Raw genomic sequence first — 23,740 nt, forward strand, 5'->3', positions numbered from 1 at the left:
GTTGCGATTTAACTTTTAAAGGAACAGTACACATTTCAGAGGCGCCATCTGGTTTTATTGTATGTTGTTACAATTATATTATAATGGTTATGGGCTATGGTTACAAATTAGTTAAAGTATAAGTTTTTATCTAAAGTCCAAGCACACCGTATGATATAGGCTTTGTTATGGTCAGGGTAATTAAATAAATACATGTTTCTTTCGATAAAGAAGATTGTTTAAATTCCAGTAAACTGGGACAAAAAGGACTTGTAAAACTTTTTCTTTTCCTGTTCAACCTTGCGCATTGTGCGCTGCTAGTTTTCTTCTGTATGAAAGGATGCGGTTAAAATTGCAATCACATTAAATTACAGTGCCCTCCCATGATGAAATGTAGTCAGACTCGAAGAACGGAAAGTTGTTTTTGTGAAAGGCGGCACTGAGAACGATAACACTAGTTCTCTGCAGACATATCTTTTTAAGCAATGGCCTGTACATTGTTCATTCTTTTGCTAATACTTGACTCGACTCTGCAAGCTCCAACGCGTTGTCAGAATGAAAATACAGGAACGTCACCCACCAACGCTAGAAGACACAGACCTAACATCGTGATTGTTATGACTGATTCTTTTGTAAGTACCGTAATGCTCGAGTTTCAGTAATGCTCAGTGAACTAATCCGGAATTACACACGGGTAACATGTTTCCTAGAAAACAGGACTGAAGAAGGATACAATTGTCAGTAAAGCTTTTCTAAGGTACAAAAAACCAGACCGCCAAACAAAAGGGGGGTTTAAAAGTTTAAACCGTCTTTAGAAATCCTATATTCATCCAATAGGAAACGCTGATAATAATATTACGACTATAGTATTAACAACCCATTAATTTTGTGTGTCTGTTGCAGCAATAGTGTATCCTGATTTATCTAACTTGTGTTCAATTTATGGTGCTGGCATTTAGTGTCCTGGGATGGCATACTGAGGGACACCTTCTTCAAAACCGAGACAATCCTGGGAAAACAGGGACAGTTCAAAACCCTACTACTAAATGGAAACAAAACAAAAACCTGAATGTTCCTGTACTTCTTAATTTAATGCGAATTGTACTCCTTGTAAAGGGAATTGTTTTATGTTTACCCTACAGAGAATTGTGTTTTCTTAAAAATGTATCAGAACTATAGCTGATATGAAATGGTGTCCTGCTGTTGTCCTTACAGGATGGCAGGCTGACATTTGGTCCTGGGAACCTAACTGTGCAGCTCCCCTTTACTAACTACATGAGAGAACATGGGGCTGTCTTTCTCAACTCTTACACTAACTCCCCTATCTGCTGCCCTTCAAGAGCAGGTAAACCAAACCACTATATCAACCTGACAGGCCTGCTGGGTTGGGTAATGGTGTTGTTCCATTTTAAACACTTGTGGAATGTTTCCCCACAGGCCACCTGAAAGGGACCAGGCCAGTTGACATCACTGGGGTTGATCATAATTCCAGGGTTAACAGAAATAAGAACACCGTTTAATAGACAAGAACCACAAATGTTAGATGAACACGGAGTATTGCTGATTTAAGGAAAACACACATCTGGTGTTAAACATCTATTAAAAAATAGCAAGAAACTACTCCAAATTAGCATTGTCCTTCCAGTAAGGTACTTTCTTCTTGCTGGTTTTATACCTTTACAATTAGTATCCCCCATTGTTGAAAAAGTATGTCACACCAATTGTCAGAAAACTTCCTCTGGACCTTCTTTAGTTCAAATTAGCTGCTCAAGTTAGTAAATGTGTTGTAATCACAGGTATTTGTCTGTACTCGGCTCTCTCCCTGTATATTATTTAATAATGTTGCTACTACAGTAGCTTGTCCAATTGCCATGGCACTTGCTTAGGCCTTTCTTTAGAGCAAATCTGGGGGTGCATCGGTCTGTCCAACCGTCTGAAGGTTACGCTTACATTTTTAAATATATCTAAACCACAGTTTATGCAATGGTGATGAAACTTGAAAAGAACATTATTCAGCTGTTCTTAAGAGTGTCAGAAGTTTTTAGGGTACCTGCCTATAAGTCAAACTTACTATTTACTGCTGTGGCTGTAGATCATATTGATCAGCTTTTTTATCATACTGATGACTACTTCTGAGTTTACAGCCACGGTGAGGGATGAAAGTCAGTGACATGCATGTTTTATTGCTCTACTACAATTCCTTATTGCCTTTGCATTTAATTTAAAAAACTCCTCTATTGGTGATTATGGGAGGGTAGTGTTGCGGTCAAGGCTGGCCAGCGACAGGACTAGCAAACACAGAGGTGGAAGACTGCAGTTCAGTATGGCTGCATTATTAAATAACAAAAACAAACAACAGATTAAAACAAATAAAAAACCCACACACAAGCAGAGCTCTCACAGAGCAGCGGCAGGGAGCACCAGCTGCGGCTCCCAGTCCAGTCCCTAAACTAACCAACCTAGAACAAAGGAGCTGGCTCTGCTTTTAAACCATGTTTTTTTTCTGTTAATTCCTTTTTCTTTTAGGAAAGGAAAAAAAAAGCATGGCAGGTTGTATTTATTCAGTCTTTTAATATATACCCTTCACTGTGCATCTATCAAATGAATCATGCACTGTACTCTATTTATTCAATACAATGTTAATGTAGCTGGATTCTTCAAGTGCAGCAGTGCAAGCAAACATGAACAGTGTGAGAGTACACAGGGCCCTTTGAGTGTTTTGGTTTATATTATTTTTCAACAAGTGTACTTTTGCATAAATTAAATGCAAACTCTTTTGTTTCCAGATCAAAGGCATTGCTTCTAGACAGTCAGCATTACTAGCTGCATGCAATAAAGAGTTGAACTTCTTATCACTCCATACATTCACTGCATTTCAAATGGTACTGGTACTGTCTGTCAATCTCCGGCACATACATTCACTGCATTTCAAATGGTACTGGTACTGTCTGTCAATCTCCGGCACATACATTCACTGCATTTCAAATGGTACTGGTACTGTCTGTCAATCTCCGGCACATACATTCACTGCATTTCAAATGGTACTGGTACTGTCTGTCAATCTCCGGCACATACATTCACTGCATTTCAAATGGTACTGGTACTGTCTGTCAATCTCCGGCACATACATTCACTGCATTTCAAATGGTACTGGTACTGTCTGTCAATCTCCGGCACATACATTCACTGCATTTCAAATGGTACTGGTACTGTCTGTCAATCTCTGGCACATACATTCACTGCATTTCAAATGGTACTGGTACTGTCTGTCAATCTACGACACATTCACTGCATTTCAAATGGTACTGGTACTGTCTGTCAATCTCTGGCACATACATTCACTGCATTTCAAATGGTACTGGTACTGTCTGTCAATCTACAACACATACATTCACTGCATTTCAAATGGTACTTGTACTGTCTGTCAATCTACAACACATACATTCACTGCATTTCAAATGGTACTGGTACTGTCAATCTCCGGCACATACATTCACTGCATTTCAAATGATACTGGTACTGTCTGTCAATCTCTGGCACATACATTCACTGCATTTCAAATGGTACTTGTACTGTCTGTCAATCTACAACACATACATTCACTGCATTTCAAATGGTACTGGTACTGTCTGTCAATCTACGACACATTCACTGTATTTCAAATGGTACTGGTACTGTCTGTCAGCACATCTCCGGCACATATATTTAAACTTTTTTTTTTTTTTTTTAACAAGGTTGCTGAAGACATTTAAAATACTGTATGCAACAGTGTGTTAATGATAACCTGCCTAAGACAAGAACAACTAAGGAAACATAGAATTTGTAAAGTCACTTTTTTTTTTTTTTTTTTTTTACCCCTAGTGGAAAAATACAAAAAATGGGAAGGCATTTAAGACTGGAGAATTCACCCAATTTGCCACCTAGCCCCCCATAACTTTCTACTGTAGTCTCTTAGCAATTGTTGGCTCATTCAAACCCGTTACATGTTATCTGTAGCAAGGTTGGTGTCGATTCTCCTTATTTCAGCTCCAATTCCATTTCCAATTCATTTTTAAAATAAATTTCTAATTCCGATTCCCATTCCTTTTTAATCCATTCCAGTTCCGATTCCCATTCCTTTTTAATGCATTCTAATTCAATTTTAAAAAGGAGTTGGAAATGGAACCTACCCTGGTCTGTAGCAACTTGATGGGCATGTTACAAAGTTGCTAAAATTGTACATACATATGTTACACTTTACAGTTTTGCATATGCTGTATGCTTGTCCAATTGTCACAAAACTTGCTTAGGATGTTCTTCAGGATAGCTGATTCCAGGCATGTAACACTAGGTTGAATAAAGCTCTAACAATAAAAAAAATACATAAGAGTTTTTATTGTACCTTTTTTTCCCAGCCATGTGGAGCGGTAAATTTGTTCATTTAACAGAGTCTTGGAACAATTACAAATGCCTGGATGAGAACTATACAACATGGATGGACCTTCTGCAGAGGGATGGTTATTACACACAGAAATTAGGAAAGGTGGACTATAAATCAGGGGACCACTCGCTCAGGTAGGAAAAACACCAGCCAGCATTGTACTGTTTGGAGCAGTAATGTAAGCATTTTCAGTTGTATTACACATGTGGGATATAGTATATGTATATGTAAGCAATAAAACACGAGAAGCCATGGGTACTGGTACATTCCACATGCTGCCCTTTTGAAGACCAATACGAGCCTCAACTTTTAAACTTAATTTTTTTTTAATTATGTAATTAAAAAACTGCTATTTAATGGGAGTCTTATTCCAAACACTGTTTATTTTAAACCCTTTACTAACCCAATGGGATAAAACTTCCCATCACACATACTCTCCTGCAATCTGTTATATACCTTGTTCAGTCTACCTAAATAAATGCTCCATCAACACGCATTGAAAACACGTGGTTGTTCTTCACTCACAATCACATGCTTAACATGTGTTTGTCACGCATCATTGAGATTGTTTGAATAGCAGGGGTAATCAATGCAGAGTCTACAGTTTCTTTGAAATATTGAAAAGCCCTTTCTCGTTGTAACTCAGTAATCGTGTGGAAGCCTGGACCAGGGATGTGGATTTTCTGCTGCGGCAGGAGGGCCGACCTGTGGCTAACCTGACGGGCGACGCGTCCACGGTGAAAGTGATGGAGGAGGATTGGAACGAGACAGACAGCGCCGCCCGGTGGATACGGAGCGCCGCTGCAACGCTCTCCCAGCCCTTTGCTCTCTATCTGGGTCTGAACCTCCCGCATCCTTACCCAACACCAGCCATGGGGGAAAACAAAGGAGCTTCAACTTTCCAAACATCTCCCTACTGGCTTAAAAAGGTAACGATGCAGCACTTCCCTTAGAATCTGTAACTGCTCTGCTTTCATTGTGTGGTGTGGGCTGATATATTTAAGATTCGCTACGTGATTCACTTTCATTAGCACAATAAAAGGACACAGTTTTAATAAAAAAAAAAAAGCAGGTGGCCTCAGACACATTTGGAGACACTGTCTGAAGTGAAATTGAGTTTTTAACTAACCTTTAATATTGTGGCATACAATGTATTAGTCAAGTCTGTACATTTCGTGATTCGGCATGACATTTCCTAGAAGCTTTTTTGTCATTTAATTGATCCACTTTATTTATGAATTTTAAATGGTTTTCATTTAAGATAAAACCTCTAAGTGGCTCTCAAAAGTATTCACCCCCCTTGGACTTTTCCATATTTTATTGTGTTACAACATGGAATCAAAATTGATTTAATTAGGAGTTTTTGCCACTGATCAACACAAAAAAGTCCATAATGTCAAAGTGAAAAATAAAATCTACAAATTCTTCTAAATTAATTGCAACTACAAAACAGAAAATAATTGATTGCATAAGTATTCAATATTTGGTAGAGGCACCTTTGCAACAATTACAGCCATGAGTCTATTTGGATAAGTCTCTACCAGCTTTGCACATCTTTGCACATCAGTTTTTGCCCATTCTTCTTTGCAAAATTGCTCAAGCTCCATCAAGTTGGATGGGGACTTTTGGTGAACAACAATTTTCAACTCTTTCCACATATTCTCAATTGGATTGCGGTCTGGGCTTTGACTGGGCCACTCCAGGACTCCAGGACCTTTTTGTTTTTAAGCCACTCCAGTGTGGCTTTGGCTGTATGTTTGGGGTCATTGTCCTGCTGGAAGATGAATCTTCTCCCAAGTCCCAGGTCTCTTGCAGACTTCAGCAGTTTTTCCTTCAGGATTTCTCTGTACTTTGCTGCATCCATTTTGCCCTCTATCTTCACAAGCTTTCTAGGCCCTGACGCAGAGGAAGCATCCCCATAGCATGATGCTGCCACCACCATGCTTCACGGTAGGGATGGTGTTCTCAGGATGATGTGCGGTGTTAGGCTTGCGCCAAACATAGCGCTTAGCGTTTAGGCCAAAAAGCTCTATTTTGGTCTCATCAGACCATAGAATCTTCTTCCACTTGGTCTCAGAGTCTCCCACATGCCTTCTGGCAAACTCTAGCCGAGATTTGATGTGAGTTTTTTTCAACAATGGCTTTCTTTTTGCCACTCTCCCATAAAGGCCAGTTTTGTGAAGCACCTGGGCTATTGTTGCCGTATGCACAGTGTCTCCCAGCTCAGCCGTGGAAGACTGTAACTCCTTTAGAGTTGCCATAGGCCTCTTGGTGGCCTCCCTGACCAGTGCCCTTCTCGCCTGGATACTCAGTTTTTGAGGACGGCCTGTTCTAGACAGATTCACAGTTGTGCCATATTCTCTCCATTTCTTAATAATGGACTTTACTGTGCTCCGGGGGATATTCAGTGCCTTGGAAATGTTCTTATATTCTACCCCTGATTGGTCCTTTTGAAGAACCTTATTCCGGATTTGCTTTGAATGTTCCTTCGTCTTCATGATGTAGTTTTTGTTAGGAAATGTACTAACCAACTGTGGGACCTCCCAGAGACAGGTGTATTTAACCTGAAATCATGTGAAACACCTTAATTGCACACAGGTGGACTTCATTCAACTAATTATGTGACTTCTAAAGACAACTGGTTGCACCAGAGCTTATTTAGGTATGTCATAGCAAAGGGGGTGAATACTTATGCAATCAATTATTTTCTGTTTTATATTTGTAATTAATTTAGAACAATTTGTAGATTTTATTTTTCACTTTGACATTATGGACTTTTTTGTGTTGATCAGTGGCAAAAACTCCTAATTAAATCCATTGTGATTCCATGTTGTAACACAATAAAATGTTGAAAAGTCCTAGGAGGGTGAATACTTTTGAGAGCTGCTGTATATTGGTGCTCTGTTGAGGAGAAGCAAAAAAAAGAAGAACTTTTAAAAAGCAAACATCAGTAGTTTAGCAGAAAGGTTACGAGATAAAGTGACTCATCAAACGTGTTTGTATTCTGAATAAGGAGCTGGTGATAAAACAAAAAGCATTTAATTACAAGTCCTTAAACAAGACCAGTAGCGAAAGCCATTCATTGATTGCACTGTTGATAATTACAGGTATCTCGCCAACTCATTACTGTTCCTAAATGGTTGCCACTCAAAGAGATGCATCAAGTGGACTATTACTCCACCTACACCAAGAACTGTAGCTGGCATTTCACACAGGAGGAGATCAAAGACATCAGGGCCTTTTATTATGCAATGTGTGCAGAGGCGGATGCAATGCTTGGTAAGTAAGTCAATTGTATTGTAGCAAATTTTTATTTTTTTTTTTAACCATGACACTAACACCTTACTTGCTTATCTAATGACACCTAGGTCTGATCATTAAACCATTCATTGTACTTTTATAAAAGCTCATAATCTGTACTTACTGTTGATTTAGAGTACATACATACATTATGAAAGCAACAAGTGATTTACAGCAAGACCAGGAATAGTGCCCATTTTTCCATACTTACTAAATACCCTGGTATCTCTAAGTAGACAATCATCTCCTCTAAAAATATGCTAAACATTTTAATGAGCAAGACATCTCACAAGTAGAATGGTAGCTCGAAATGTTCTCCTTTTTCTAGGAAAGCAGTAGAACTGGGGATGAAGACTAGAAAATTGTCTCCTCTAAAAATATGTAAGAGATTTTAATGAACAGTCTGTCTCACAAGTGCTGTGGTACCCCAAATATAATCCACTTCCTACCAATGCAGAATGGCAGATTGTTCTACAGTGAGCTGGGTTTCCCACTCCCAGACTAGTGTATGCCATGGCACAATACTGATCGCTCTAATTGTGAATGTAAAGCCCTGACAGGGGGTGTATGTTCCTGAAATGCTTGTTTTGTATGTACAGCTGTGGCACGGAGTATGTGCTTATAAGTGTTAGTCACATGAGGCTGTTTTCTGTCATGATTTTTTTTTTTTTTATATCTTCGATTTCAAAGCCCTGATTTTGATTCTGTGTCCTGCAATGTGTAATAACTGTGACAATTGATGTGCACATTTCTCCCTACAGCTTTGGTGCGCCCTGTAATCTGCATCTTCGAGTACCCTTGACATTTTTAAATCACAAACTTGTGATTCATAACGCATGACGTGGGTTTACAAAACCAAGCAAACAGAGAAACTGTCTGAGCTTTAGAGGTACACAGAGATATGTCTCAATTGCTGTCTCACAGGAATTATAACCTTTATAAATGTGTTTTTTTTTAAACACAGCTGCTACAGATTTCTGATTTCCTGTACAAATAAAATATGTTATCACTGCACCACAGTGCTTTCTCTTAGGTTATATTTACAATTTAATTGTAGGTGTTTTTTAAAAATGCTTCAACAAAGATTTTACACAAACATTCTTTTTGCATCGCAGTCAATGGGGTTAAGAAAAAAAAAATACAATTACAATACTTCACCACCAGGGGGCACTAGGGTTGCCAACTGTCCGGTTTTTGACCGGACATCCAGTTTTAAGGGAATTTGTACAGTGTCCGGTCAGGACCACTGACCGGACAGCAAAAGTACGGTTCTTGCGAATCTTTGTTACTCACTGTTTGTTGCCGTTTGGGTATTTTGCTTCTTACTGTGCTACTAGCTAATCAGAGCCCGCTACGTCCTTGTTTCTCTGTCGACATTCCTCTCTCAATGCTCCACTGTGCAAACATGTTTTTTTATTGGTCTGTTAAGTTTGAGAACTACACTAAAAGATATTCTGCTTCATTCTGCATTTCACTCCTTGGGATTTTGTCTTTTTTTTTCACACTTTACTGATTGCAAATCCTTGTAATCATTTCTAGCAGGCAGTGTGTGTGGTAGTGAGGGGGGGAGGGGGGGAGGGGGGGAGGTTTGAAAAAATACAAAGTTGGCAACCCTAAGGGGCATGTGTTCCATTAGAGTTCCAATTTCATCTTTCTCCATCCTCTCCTCTGCCAAATGGTCTCCATGATGGAAGCAGGGAACTGCTGCCTTTTGACCTTGTCCTGTACATGCTTCTCCCCCTTGCCTGCCTCCTTCGCACCTTGCTTGTTGAATTTAGAACTCATTGTTGAATTTAGATTTACTAGTCTTTAAGGGATTATAGCTAATGAACTGTTTCCATTCATTTTAACAGACCCACACTTCAGTTAACTCGTGTTTGAAACAAATGCCATAGCAAGCAGGTATTGTCATTTAAAAAAAGAGACTCTCTGATACGCACTAGGTCTGAATCACTTGTTAACCTTGACTAATTAAGCTAATAATTGGTTCAATTAAGTAACTGATAGATTGGTTGAAATGAAAACCAGCAGCCACAGTAGCTCTCCTGGACCAGTGTTGGAGACCCCTGGTCTACATGAATGCATGTGGACAGATTTCTTTAACCTGGTATGTTATCTGTCCCTAAAAATAGAACAGTGTCCTATAAGTTTGTGTCTCACCTTTTTGGTATTTCATTGCTTTAACGTTTGGTCATAGCATGTATGTCCACCACAAATTAAATAAATAACACATATACTGAATAAAAACTCATTGACCCTAAACTTCCTGCAACAAATGTCCATGGGAAGTCTAGATGTATTGTAATGTGTATTAACATGACCAATCTCCAGAACCAGAAATCATTTTTATTAACCCTTTCTCACACTACCATCGCTGGTACCCTAGCGGCAGCTACTCATTGTATTGTATAAATAATTTTTTTTTTCATGTCTCTTTTTTTCTAGGGGAAATTCTATCGGCTCTTCGTGACGCCAAAGTTCTCGGCGACACGTTTGTCATTTTTACATCGGACCACGGAGAGCTAGCCATGGAGCACCGTCAGTTTTACAAGATGAGCATGTATGAAGGAAGCTCCCACGTGCCTTTCCTTCTCATGGGCCCCAAGGTGGAGGCAAAGCAGCAGATTGCACATCTCATCTCACTGGTGGATGTGTACCCTACAGTACTTGGTAAGTACTTGTGTAAGCCCACTGCCACAATGTAGAACAGTATTTGTAATGCCAAGGTATAAATACTGTGTTTTGAAATTCATGGAATTAGATCAGCTATAGTCTATTCAAAATGTACTGCAGTGTATTTCTATTGGCTCACGCGAAGCCTCCAAACATTTCACAGATGAAAATCTGTACGCTCGTGGTGCATTAAGGGAGCGAGCGGCTCATGGCAGGAGTGGCTCATAGTGCAGTCGTGAGCGAACGAAGCAAGAGAGGCGCTTCCAGGGTGCTTTGGTGGCATGCCCCTCTACAGAAATTCTAAAATGTTAACTTCAAAATATCCTGCAACCTACAAAGTGCATTTTTTACATTTACATACCACGGGACATCTGTAGATTTTTCATTATGTCACCCAAAATCTCACTCTCAAATACAATTGCTGAAGAGCCCTCCCTGTTTCCTGAACCCGGCGCTCTGTTGCCCTGTTACCATGTGGACGTGGTGCTCGGACACGCATGCCTCTAGCTGCAGAAGAACTAACGCAGTCTAAATAAAATGCTTCAGCTGGGGCTTCGCTCTAGTATGATCAGCATAGTCACTGTCAGCCTTGTGGATTCCAGTGCATTCCAGTTCTGCACAGTACCCCTGAAATGTAGTTTTAGCAAGTGGTGCGATAAAGAAGAAGTATATAACAATGCAATCCTGTTTATCCAAGCATCTTCTACTTTAATTATCATAACTACTCCTAATAAAAAAAAAAAAACAGAAGTAGACACTGCGAGATTTTAAAACTGCAAGCTATTAAATGCTGTGTCATTTTACACAGCGACACCTTGTGTGGTGTGAGTCCCTAATTTGACTCTTAGACCCTGCTTCTTGTGCAGATATGGCTGGTACCTCTCTCCCCAGCAGGGTAAGCGGGCACTCCCTGTTACCCCTGCTGTCCCTCAAGGATGCGCCCCAGGCAGGCCCGCTCCCCGACTGGGTGCTCAGTGAATACCATGGCTGTGATGTGAACGCCTCCACCTACATGCTGAGACGGGGCCAGTGGAAGTACATTGCCTACGCTGACGGCTCTTCAGCGCCTCCTCAGCTCTTTGGTAAGTCAGCTGGGCTTACTGTTTTGAAAGCTGCACACTACCAGACTCCTAGCAATGGAAGTTTCTGCTCTGATTCACCGTCTCATCCATAGCTGTAAAACACTCCAGAATGGTACAATTCAGAAATACTCAAAGAAACTCAATAAAAAAAATTAAAAAAAAAAAGATTTTAATTTATTATGTTTCTTTTAGTGCAGTGCTCCCTGGATATTTGAGAAATTCACCAATTTGGTTCATTCATGTTGACAGTAAATTGTAAGAGCCCTATGTTTTCCTGTCAATATTTTTTAATGTGTGAAGTCAGATAGCAAAGAACAGTAGAACAGTATGTGTGGAAACACATTGCTAAAACCTGGAACATACAGGACATGGTTTGCTGTTGGAAAATACATTCAACAAAGAGCAAAAGACTAATGGTTACAGTAAATAACAAATGAAAGTTAATGCAGGTGTGATTTCTGCCAACATTTCAAAAACTGGAACGCTGTGTACCAAAGGACAAAACATCTATATTTTTAAGTGGCATAAAGGCAATTTAGTTCTGCATGAAAAGTAACTTATGAGTTAAAGCTTTGCCGATAGGTGCATATATTTACTTATTTGGATGTGTTACATTTTTTAATACATACAATTGTATTACAGTTATATGCATTACATGTTTGCTGTTTATGTAACCATGTTTATTTGTAGAATATACAGATTCAGGTTTATCAATTCTCTTCTCCGTGGATCGTATAAAAGCTACAGCTTTACCTAAAATGGAACCAGTGAACTGACACTTAGCATTGATTTGAGTGCTACTGGGAGGATGTGACATTCAGTCAATGTGTAAAAATATCCCAGGATGTGAAATCTGTGTTTACTAAATATACACCTGGACAAGGATGCAGAGGTGTGTGTGAAGCAAAATAGCCAACGACAAGGGAAGTTGCTGTCCTGTTCATTTTATCCGTATTTAAAGAAAACCCTTATTTTATATCCATTTTTGGTGAAGTGATGTTTGTTAACCGTCTCTGTGTTTCCTCGCCCTGCTCCCAGTGTGGGCAGGGAGCATTGGTGTGACTAAGGTTAGCAGGCATGCCTCCACACCCTCCCACTGATAACACTCACAAGAATGATTCATAACCAGCTTCAGAATTTATAACCTCAACTGTATTGTATGAAGGCAAATGTTTCAAATTAATGCACATAGTCTCTTCTTATGTCAAAGGTCTGTTGTTTGTTTTCGTGGGAGGGAAATAGTCGTGCAAAACAGTTTTGTCAAGTGTTGAAGACATTGAGAAAGGCTTTTTGTCAAAATGTTTGAAAAAAAGTTTATTTTAGTACTTCTAAATTTGTCAACTGTATGACAAGACACAGAGTCTGCAGTTTGATCGAGTCTTTAGTTCAGGAAATATGTAGTAGAGACACCCATTTTCAGAATTTAGTACCACTTGAATATGAAATGAAATGGGCACCAAGGACACTGTCAGTCATAATGTCTCTAAAAGTAACCATGTAAAAACGAACCAGCAGTGTAACCGTGTAAGAACGAACCAGCAGTGTAACCGTGTAAGAAGGAACCAGCAGTGTAACCGTGTAAGAAGGAACCAGCAGTGTAACCGTGTAAGAACGAACCAGCAGTGTAACCGTGTAAGAACGAGCCAGCAGTGTAACCGTGTAAGAACGAGCCAGCAGTGTAACCGTGTAAGAACGAACCAGCTGTGTAACCGTGTAAGAACGAACCAGCTGTGTAACCGTGTAAGAACGAACCAGCTGTGTAACCGTGTAAGAACGAACCAGCAGTGTAACCGTGTAAGAACGAACCAGCAGTGTAACCGTGTAAGAACGAACCAGCAGTGTAACCGTGTAAGAACAAACCAGCTGTGTAACCGTGTAAGAACGAGCCAGCAGTGTAACCGTGTAAGAACGAACCAGCAGTGTAACCGTGTAAGAACGAGCCAGCAGTGTAACCGTGTAAGAACGAGCCAGCAGTGTAACCGTGTAAGAACGAACCAGCCGTGTAACCGTGTAAGAACGAGCCAGCAGTGTAACCGTGTAAGAACGAGCCAGCAGTGTAACCATGTAAGAACGAGCCAGCAGTGTAACCGTGTAAGAACGAACCAGCAGTGTAACCGTGTAAGAACGAGCCAGCAGTGCTGAAAGGAGAATGATACCTGCTTAGAAGTAATGGGACTTGCTCCCTTTGTAAGCAGGCCAACTGGAGAAGTATAATTACCCAGCAGAAAAGAGAAGTACCTAATTACCATCCACCGCCACCGTTTCTTTGCCCTCAATTACACACAATGATAGGAGCACGGTGTGAGGATTGCAATTAGGTCCAAACACTTCAGTGAAAAAGCAAACTAATGGATGGGTAGAAAATATTATAAACGGATTGGGCTGTGGAGCTTCAGTGCAGCGTTCATTAATATGCCACATGAAACACACACAAGTCATGTGATCACAATTTAGTAATATTGTATAATCAACTGACAGGTGCTTGTCATTTTTAAGCCTTTAACATGATAATCATTGGTGCATTGATGGACACTAAGGAGATGTCACCATGTGGTATTGATACAGGGTTGATGTGCACAAGACAATCCCATTGGCACAGCATTGTGATCGCACCTCCTTCCTGACCTAAACACCCCGTGCCTGCCTTATAGTCCTGAACCTCTTCAGTGAATGTGTAAAAGCTGGGGCGGTGCACCTGCAGGTTCTCTTCTGATTGTATGTGAATGTGTAAAAGCTGGGGCGGTGCACCTGCAGGTTCTCTTCTGATTGTATGTGAATGTGTAAAAGCTGGGGCGGTGCACCTGCAGGTTCTCTTCTGATTGTATGTGAATGTGTAAAAGCTGGGGCGATGCACCTGCAGGTTCTCTTCTGATTGTATGTGAATGTGTAAAAGCTGGGGCGGTGCACCTGCAGGTTCTCTTCTGATTGTATGTGAATGTGTAAAAGCTGGGGCGGTGCACCTGCAGGTTCTCTTCTGATTGTATGTGAATGTGTAAAAGCTGGGGCGGTGCACCTGCAGGTTCTCTTCTGATTGTATGTGAATGTGTAAAAGCTGGGGCGGTGCATCTGCAGGTTCTCTTCTGATTGTATGTGAATGTGTAAAAGCTGGGGCAGTGCATCTGCAGGTTCTCTTCTGTAATATATTTAGGCTGAATATCGTAAAAAAAAAAAATAATTAAAAAAATAAATTATCGAATCAGATGGTGCTAAGTGTATACTGTGATTTATAAATTAAAATGTGCTTACTGTGTATAGTAGACATAGCTTATCAGCTTGTGTTGCATCCCTTTTATGACGTACTCTATTATTCTACTTAAAAAAAAACACCATAATATATATTTAGGGCTTGAACCTTTCAGTTTTTATTTTCTGCATCCTAATAAAGAGAAAAGTACTAATTAAAGACTGAGTTTAAGATTTTTTTTTCTTTGCTACAAATCAAGGAGGTTTTAAATGATGGACTTGCTATCAGTGTACACTCCGTACTGGGTATTTTATGCTGAAAAGAATCTCTGTCAGGACAACTCTGTTAAACAAGTGAATATCAGAAAATCACAATGATAAACTAGGCGACTGCAAGAATGAAATGCAATTAGGATAAGCGATGAGCAATTAACATAATTTATCACATCTGTTTGAAATAAAAATTAAGCGAAACAGAAACAGGCTCAGTCAGGATATGAAGGTAAAAACAAGTGACATTGTTTTGTATTTAGCAGCTTTTTCTGAGTTTAATTAGGAAACAGAATCGGCTCAAAATAAGTTTAAAGGGCATCATGTGATCAAAAATAAACCCTGAAAACTTCAAGGCCTATATATATTATAACATTAGTATACCACACATATGTATAACACGTAGACATTTCATACAAGGATCCATTGTGCATGTTAAAACAACACATTAATTAGTGTTTTGCATATTCCTGGGCTGTGATGATTTATAGGAAATATTTGCTGGTGTCAGATTCGCACGTACTCTTTATATATATATATAAAGATGTTTCGGACTCCTGTAAGTGGATCATTTGTGCACTGGGCTTGCAACGTATCCAGATGACTTTTAATAATCAAGAAGCTCACACAGACTCATTCGATTTGAAGTTTTAACGAATCGGGAGTAGTGTCAGTACTCCTTCGGTTTATTAAATGCATAAAAATGGATTGAGTAGTTACAGACTACGTCGAATCCCAACTGACAGGAAATCTGGGAGGTCCAGTGCCTTAACAGGTATAATAGCATTAATACTTCAATACGTTTATGGTTAAAACATGTTTTGCCCTTACACAGACTGGTACCATTCTGCATTGACTGAAGTTTTTACTTTAAGTTAATTTCTGCACTATATTATCTTATTTTCAAACTTAACAGTTCTTCTGTTAAAATAAAACATTTACACTTAAATTCTGTTTGAATTATTCTAGAATACCTGTGTTTAGCTTAAAGACTACTTTCAGATCAAGCTTACTTCTCTAAATAAGAAACTTGATGCTCGCGTCTGCCTTTCTGCTCAAGCTTATAAGTTTTGGCAACGGTAGCTCAGACAAAGACAAGCTTAGCTCATTTCACAAGTGTTTTTCGGTCAGCGTGACCCCAACCTAGCTCCCTTTTTACTCAGACTTACAAAGATCCAATAATATTTTTTACTGTTATAACAGAATAAACAGGAATATAAAATGTCCTAGCCTAACTATAGGTTAATACAGAGCATATTGTAACTTTTTGTATGAACAGTGTGTTTTAACAATTTGTTTAGTATTTCTGCTGACTCTATATTCTTTAAAACACAGTACAGTTATTACAACATTTTAACACACATGCAATTTCACATGTTCAATGTTGTATCCCAGAGATCAGCCTGCTTCCAGTACCTGGCACAGTCTTGGGTCAGTTTCTGCTCTCAGTGAGTCTGTCAAAGCCACCACAGGTGTGTCTTTAAAAGCCTGATACCTGCAAAAACTTAAATCTTGTCAGTAGGGCTTCCATCTCTACATTCCCATTCCCATCAACAGTGGGAAAACTTCAAATAAAGTAAAGTGTTTCTATCAAAGAGACATCTATCTCTGCCGCATACACCTTCCACTCAAAAAAGGTGATCGCACCTTGTACAAGGTAAGACAGGTTTTAGATTTATTCGTGACACTGGCTACAGCAGTTTAAATGTCTGGTTTGGAAAGATGTGATTGTCCAGCGATCAGGGTGTTTTCCAGCTACAGTAGTTTGTCTTTTTCATGAAAAGTCATTTGATGTCAGTCTGGAGGGCTGCACATGAAAAGATAACCTTCAGGCAGTAGCAAGCTGACGTTGGTTTAGCAGAGGCAGCAAAGGAGCCTTTGAAGGGGACGCTTTGCCTTCTGATGAATTTGGCCCTCGGCTCAGCCGCAGACACAAGAAGACGTAAACTAGCAGCAGCCATCAGGTTAACTGAACACATCTCCTTGATATGTCAATGAAGAATGACTCACAAATAAAAAACAAACAGCCTGCAACAGCTTCCAAAGAACAGTGCTTGAAAAATGGAATTGTTCAGAATATATGCTGATTAACATCAGTAGTCTAAGGCTAACAAAGCTTCATCCAGCGAAGTGATTTGTTTCTGAAAAAAAGAAAACGCTGAGAATCTGCTTTGTTGTGTGGTGTATTCTCTATTGGGTATTGCTGCTTTGTGACCAGTCCGGGTTGTAGGTGGAAACTAGGCCTTACACAAGTGTTCAACCATAACTTGGGTATAACAACGTCATTGCTACTGTAAAGCAAGTATTTTAGTTAGGTGGAGGTGTGCATACCTGCATATGTTACACTTACAAGTAACATTCTTCAGCACAAGTTATAGAGAGTATCAGAATCTAAGAGTAATGAACCTTAACGGGTTACAATATGCACATTACACTTTACCTTTGCTTTTTGTATAGTCTCATTGTAAGAGGGATGCACGATGATGCTCCTAAGATCCTCTTTCATATGTGAAAACTGAGAAATATGTACATTTTTATTACCCAGCTGGTTTATGACATGTGAATAAAAAAAAAATCTAACCAGTTTGGACAATGTTTCTCGTACATGCTGTTTTGTAACCATTTAGTATTACAGTAGACTCCCGTTAATCTGTGTTTCAATAATTGGTGTTTCGATAATCCATGCAGTTTAACACAGGACATTATCAAAATGTATTAGTGCAGAAATCATCTGATCTATGCAGAAGTGGATATTTGTATGCTTTAGTAGTGCGGAAATCAGCGTATCTGTGTGGAAGCGGAGGGTCATCATTTAATTCAATTAAACTGAGTACAGTATAGTGCAAGCCAACCCAGCTGTCTTGCTCTGAACAACACTGATTATGTACAGTATATATTTTGACCATTGTTGGGACATTATATTTTATTTGTATTATTGCATTTTTCACGTTTTCAATTAATAATGTATTAAAGTATAATAAAGTATTTCCCAAACAGTAAACTCAATTTCGGCTAATCAGTGTTTTTCACTAATTTGTGCTCAAATCGGTCCCAATATGCACGGATTAATGGGGATCTACTGTACATTAATTGTAGAGTATACATTTTTATAGAACTCCCAGTCCCCTGCCAAACACAAGCGGGCAAGGCACATACATACATGTGCACACGTCTACACGCAGAAAGGCACATACATACATGTGCACACATCTACACTCAGAAAGACACATATGTACATGTGCACTCATGTATACACTCAAAGTTATTCTGGATGGGAAATGTTTGATCCTTCTGTTTTGCAGTTATCTATGCCTTCCATCAGGATGTACCATGTGACAAAGATAAAAACAGATGAACTTCCCTCCAAGTCTATCAACTCAGCTTCACACAACTTCCCAGTAACTTTGCAAAATGCACAGAGAACTGCCTCATCAAATGGATACATTTTTTAGCTGTGTCCCACAAAAATTACTCAATCACCCAGGTTGAAGGTGAGACAGTGCGTAGGAAGGGATTCAGGGTAATTGGTATCCCTGCCACTGACGGTGTGAACGCAGCTGGGCTTAATGTGTTGGCTGACAGGATTGCAGGCAGTTCAGAAGATTGAACATATCCCCTTTCTGTCTGTACTGTAGAGCTGCAATATGGCAGCCTCCTTTGCCTTGGTTTTTCAATTTGTCTGATTATATGGACAGCTGCTGTATGAAATGGTTATGTTGTAACATACCACACCTGCTCCCCCTCTCCCCCGTCCATACCACAGCATCACTCATTAGCACATACAGTAGCTAGTTTAATTTTCAGTAATAGTAGTTTCTTTGAGACTGTACAAAGTAGAAATAGAAAAATCCAGCCACGTGTAGCTCTGCTGATTTCTAACAGTGTTGATCTTTTACTTTTTCACAGATCTGTCTGCTGACCAGGAGGAGTTGCACAATGTGGCAGCAAAGCTTCCTTCAATCACAGCAAGCCTGGACAAGCTGCTTCGCTCCGTTGTGAACTACCCTGCGGTGTCCAAGGCTGTGCACCAGTACAACAAGCAACAGTTCATCTCCTGGAAAAGCAGTCTGGGAAACAACTACACAGATGTCATAGCTAACCTTCGATGGCACACGGATTGGCAGAAAGATCCGAAAAACTACGAGAATGCAATTAAGAAATGGCTTCAAGGAGACTTATAGAGCTTTTGGAAATGCTTTATAGCAGCTTGTAGGCAGGACTTTACAAAGGGATGTACTGTAGATGCCCTTAGGGTCATTCATTTGCAAACTTTACAAACTGTACTTCACACAAAACTAAACGAATATTACAGTGTACCTGACCTCTGATGGTACACAGTAAATAAAACATGTGGCTCTTTCTGTCATTACATTTTATTGGAGTTTCACTTCAATATTATGCAGTGGTTGTCATTTTTGTAAGTATTATTTTCAAGCTTTGGTGTCACTTACAACATGGTACAATTACTATAGTAGATTCCTGTTAGTCCCATTCATTCTGGTGGATTCACAACTCAATTATTGTTATTATTTTTTTTTTTATTAAATTGTATTTATATATCGCCAGGGCCGGATTAAAGGAAGTGGGGGCCCTATGCTAACCCATATTTTGGGGGCCCTGTGTATATTATGGTGAATGGTGTTACTGGCATATTGGTTAATCCGGCCCTGCGTTGGGGACAGAGTGTGTGAGCGGAACGGGGAACAGAGCAAGCCAAGTGTATATGGAGTGGGAGAGTGGAGCGGACATTTCTAGCCTGCTCTTTCACAGCACTGAGAACTGAGCACTGTTTTATTTTTCTTAAATACATGTTCGGCCTTGGAGTTTACACAAAAAATTTAAAAAAGAAGGTGATTGGCATTGCACTTTATAATTCACTATGGAGGGAAAAATATATATTCTCCCGATTGTGGCACTGCCATATAAAACATCAGTGTGTCCACCTCTGTCTGCGGTTATTATATAGCCTGTATTGTTTTTATACAGTTCTGCTGTAATGCACCAATACAGCACTGTGAACACGGTTTATATTTTCTGCACTCTTAAGGATAGTTTATACACTAGACTCACTCATATGTGTTTGTGGGTTGCTCTGAGCTCCCTATGAGATATTCTGATACAAACAAGCCCAGCATGAAGCTAATTTGATACGAATCGTATGCAAAGTTTGAAATAGGCGAGTACATCATACACGACATCGTAGGAATCTGTTAATTGCCGATGATATATTCTCAGATAGCACACTTATTGCACACTGCACTGTACTTCTTATTCTCATAGCACACTTATTGCACACTGCACTGTACTTCTTATTCTCATATAGCACACTTATTGCACACTGCACTGTACTTATTCTCATATAGCACACTTATTGCACACTGCACTGTACTTCTTATTCTCATATAGCACACTTATTGCACACTGCACTGTACTTATTCTCATATAGCACACTTATTACACACTGCACTGTACTTCTTATTCTCATATAGCTCACTTATTGCACACTGCACTATACTTCTTATTTTTTTTCTATTTGCCAAATATAAATACTATTGTGCTTTCATACATTTTAAGAATTCTGAATAGTTTTTCAATAATGGTTATTATATATTTAGCCTTCAGGCTATGCATGCATAAAGCTAAAAACGCCCACTGGTAAATTCTAGAATATTCAATATACAGTATATCACTCTCTTAAGACTAAAACATAATTTCTATACCTTATAGCAATGCATCAACATTAGTTCTTACCTTCCAAAATAAATGGCAGTGTAGAATATAAGGACTGGAAAAATAAGAACTGTCTTCAAAAGGTAGAGACTTCTAAATTTGACCAAACAGCAATCAGTTTTTCAGAGACCGTCAGAGCATGGATCACATCAGCTTGTAGTTAGCAAGTCGAGAGATATCGAATGGGGTCTTGCTTTGGGCTTATATAGGACTTTCCCTCCATTGAAGTCCCAAGTAAATCTAATCATCACTCGGCCTTGACATCTCTTATCTTTAAGTTAATGATACATTCAAGAAGGACCTGGTCAACTCCTTTTTTAAAACTGATTGGATATAACTTCTTGCCAAAAAATATTGGAACATGATTTCCTCGCTCTCTTTTTCCAACTCCTCCTTTTTCTAAAAAGTCAGGTGGACCAAAGTTCACAGAATCCTTGCTATAATATAATACAAGTATATGTGTATATATGAGAGATGTTTTTAATATGTAACACCAGCTCTATTTGATTATATTAACCTAGGTCAAAATGATATGTCCCTCTTAGCTGCATATTATGTTACCTTTTCAGTGTGTTGTCAATGGGCCAGTTTAACTTCATATACAAATGTGTGTTAACAAAATATGGGACAAAGACTGCCTTTGAATAAGCATACGTGGTCAGTTCAGTTAGTTTCATTTAAATTTAAGCTATAACAAACATGTTAAGTATAATAGCCTTATTTAACTGTGCCATTCTCGTATGCCTGACCTCTCTGTTTCTAAAAGTTGCCTGCTCAAGCACGATTCAGACACCCTGTTTTCTTGCCAAGACTATTGTTTTGATTAATATGAAACACCATTGTAAGCACTTCTCAAAATTCACCGCATGAAGTCAGTTTTCTCCCAAAGAAAGTCGCTACTTATTTGATAAGAACTGATACTGGACACAACTCCCCTAATTTGTGGAATGCTCGCTTCGACTGCCAGGTTTTCTTATCATAGAAAGAACTTGGATTCAAAACTGTGGACTACAAGTAAATCTCACTTTGACTGCCAAAAAGAACCTTCAATATCTAGCACCACTTCGCTTGCAAGCAGATAAGGGCAAGGCTATTTTTCTGTAGGTTTTTTGTGTACTAAAATTATTGAATTCAGTTTACACTTTATTCCAACCTAACAGTTGTTTTTTATTGCAATAAAACCTTTATATAAAGTAAACATGTATATTCTTTAATTTAATGGATATTGTATAAGATTTTTTGTTTAGTTGGAGAAAGACACTGAACTCATTCTTAAATTGATTAAATGAAATGCTCGCTCCTGTTTTTACAGTCTATTTGTATTATAGTAGAGCCTTAACAAGCAAAAACACTTGATAGTTTAAATATAATGTTTCTTATTAGATCAAAATACTTCAAACATATTATTTCTCTTCGGGGAGTTGTGTCACTCTATTATTAAATCAGAATACTTTTTTTATTTAAAACCTCTATGCTTAGTAACAACACAATCAAATAAAATCAAATAGGTCTTTTTAGTTTCAAATATCGTTCTGTCTAGAAAGGGTTACCCTTTTGTTTTTACTAATTATAGCCTCCGTGTTTAGTTCCCCCAGAGGCCTGCCTGTTTTAAGGTTACAGGCTTCCACGAGTGTATGTGCACTAATGACAAAGGCACATAGACAAGCTTTTTTTCTAACATTAACACTTGTTCAGTTTTCTTTGTTCAAATCATTGTAACCAGTTCATAATTTGCTGCAATATTATTTATGCTGGTTTTATATTCTTTAAAACACAGTACAAGTATTACAATATTCTGACAGTGTCAGTACTGAACTTCTTTTGTATTTAAATGTAATATGTTCTTTGAACAATACTGTTATTTGTATAAGAGTTTAAATTTAAATGATTTTATAACATGTAGTTCTAATTCAGTTACTTCAGTGTAACAGTTGCTCCTAGAAATGGTATTATTTTACTGAATTAAGTCTGACCCCTTTCTCTGTTCAAACAAAATCCAGTTGAAACAGGTGTTGACATTCTAGCCTTTTGCCAATTTTTTGGTGTTGATTAATATGAGACATAAAGTAATGAAAGTAACGAAAGAAACTGGCTACTTTTTCTCATAAAACTGGAATATGTTAACAGCCTGCCAAGTTTGACACCTTCTAGCTGGTGCTTTCATAGACTGCTAATAATATGTTCTGCTGGTTTTACAGATCTATTTGAAAGGAGTATATACAGTATTACTATAATTATTGACAAAGTGTATATCATATTATTTCAATCAATACAGGCCAGTTTAAATCATTCAATCCATGTCTAATAACTCGTTCCCAACAGGATTGGAACTCTGTGCCAGGCTCAGCTCGGACTGGTTCTGCGAACACCACGACAGGCCTGTGCATCCAGTGTTTTACATCAGAGGTGTGGGCAACCAGGGCCTTGACTTGATACCTGCAAAAACTTAAATCTTGTTAGCTGGGTTCCCATCTCTACTTCCCATTTCCATCATTAGTGGGAAGACTTCAAATAAATTAAACTGTTTCTATCAAAGAGTCAGACATCCCAGCCGCATAATCAAAAAAGGTGCTCGCACCTTGTACAAGGGAAGACAGGTTTAGGGTCACTCCATGACAATATAAACTTAGAAAATAACTGAGAATAGAATAGAATCGAGCCCTGTATTGTAACTTTGGTATCGTGGATTACACCATTCAATGGAGCAATTCTGCCAGCTGTAAACTGGGTTGATTTTTTACATCCCTTGTAAGTATCTTATTTGGTGGGTGAGTTTAACAGTTTATTGTCAAGGGGGCTTAGAGACTGCTTGGCTGATGATTGGTTTTCATCCCAGATCAGCAGTACAAAAAAGTATTGCCCCTCTGGTGGCTATTTTGTGGTCTTTGTAAGTCAGTGACAGATTCATCAGTTCCTCTGACACGGTTTGGATTGGAGTTGAAACTGGACATTGGCAGCTTCGCCAGTGGCTCTTCCAACCAGGGTAGCAACACTGAGGTCTTCTGTTTTTCATTCTCTTTAAATTAATACAAGAGCCCTGGATATAGAAAACCTCTTATCAGGATTTCCACACACAATACCCTTTTAACCCCAAGGTTGTACT

The 23,740-nt window shown here is 38.9% G+C and overlaps 1 protein-coding gene across 2 annotated transcripts; it reads left to right on the forward strand.

The window, feature by feature from the left end:
- Positions 1-44: 44 nt before the first annotated feature.
- On the forward strand, positions 45-21,835 carry LOC117403580 (arylsulfatase K-like). Of its 2 annotated transcripts, XM_058987145.1 has the most exons (8): positions 45-611; positions 1,195-1,324; positions 4,374-4,533; positions 5,046-5,328; positions 7,507-7,678; positions 10,145-10,369; positions 11,239-11,454; positions 18,814-21,835. In XM_058987145.1, exons 1-8 carry the CDS (start codon positions 465-467, stop codon positions 19,086-19,088), a joined length of 1,608 nt encoding a protein of 535 aa, XP_058843128.1. In that variant the 5' UTR covers positions 45-464; the 3' UTR covers positions 19,089-21,835. The 2 variants fall into 2 exon arrangements, with proteins under 2 accessions (XP_058843128.1, XP_058843189.1); XM_058987206.1 differs by lacking the exon at positions 11,239-11,454.
- Positions 21,836-23,740: the final 1,905 nt, after the last annotated feature.

This window comes from Acipenser ruthenus, chromosome 1 (genome assembly GCF_902713425.1).
Source record: "Acipenser ruthenus chromosome 1, fAciRut3.2 maternal haplotype, whole genome shotgun sequence".
NCBI lineage: Eukaryota > Metazoa > Chordata > Actinopteri > Acipenseriformes > Acipenseridae > Acipenser > Acipenser ruthenus.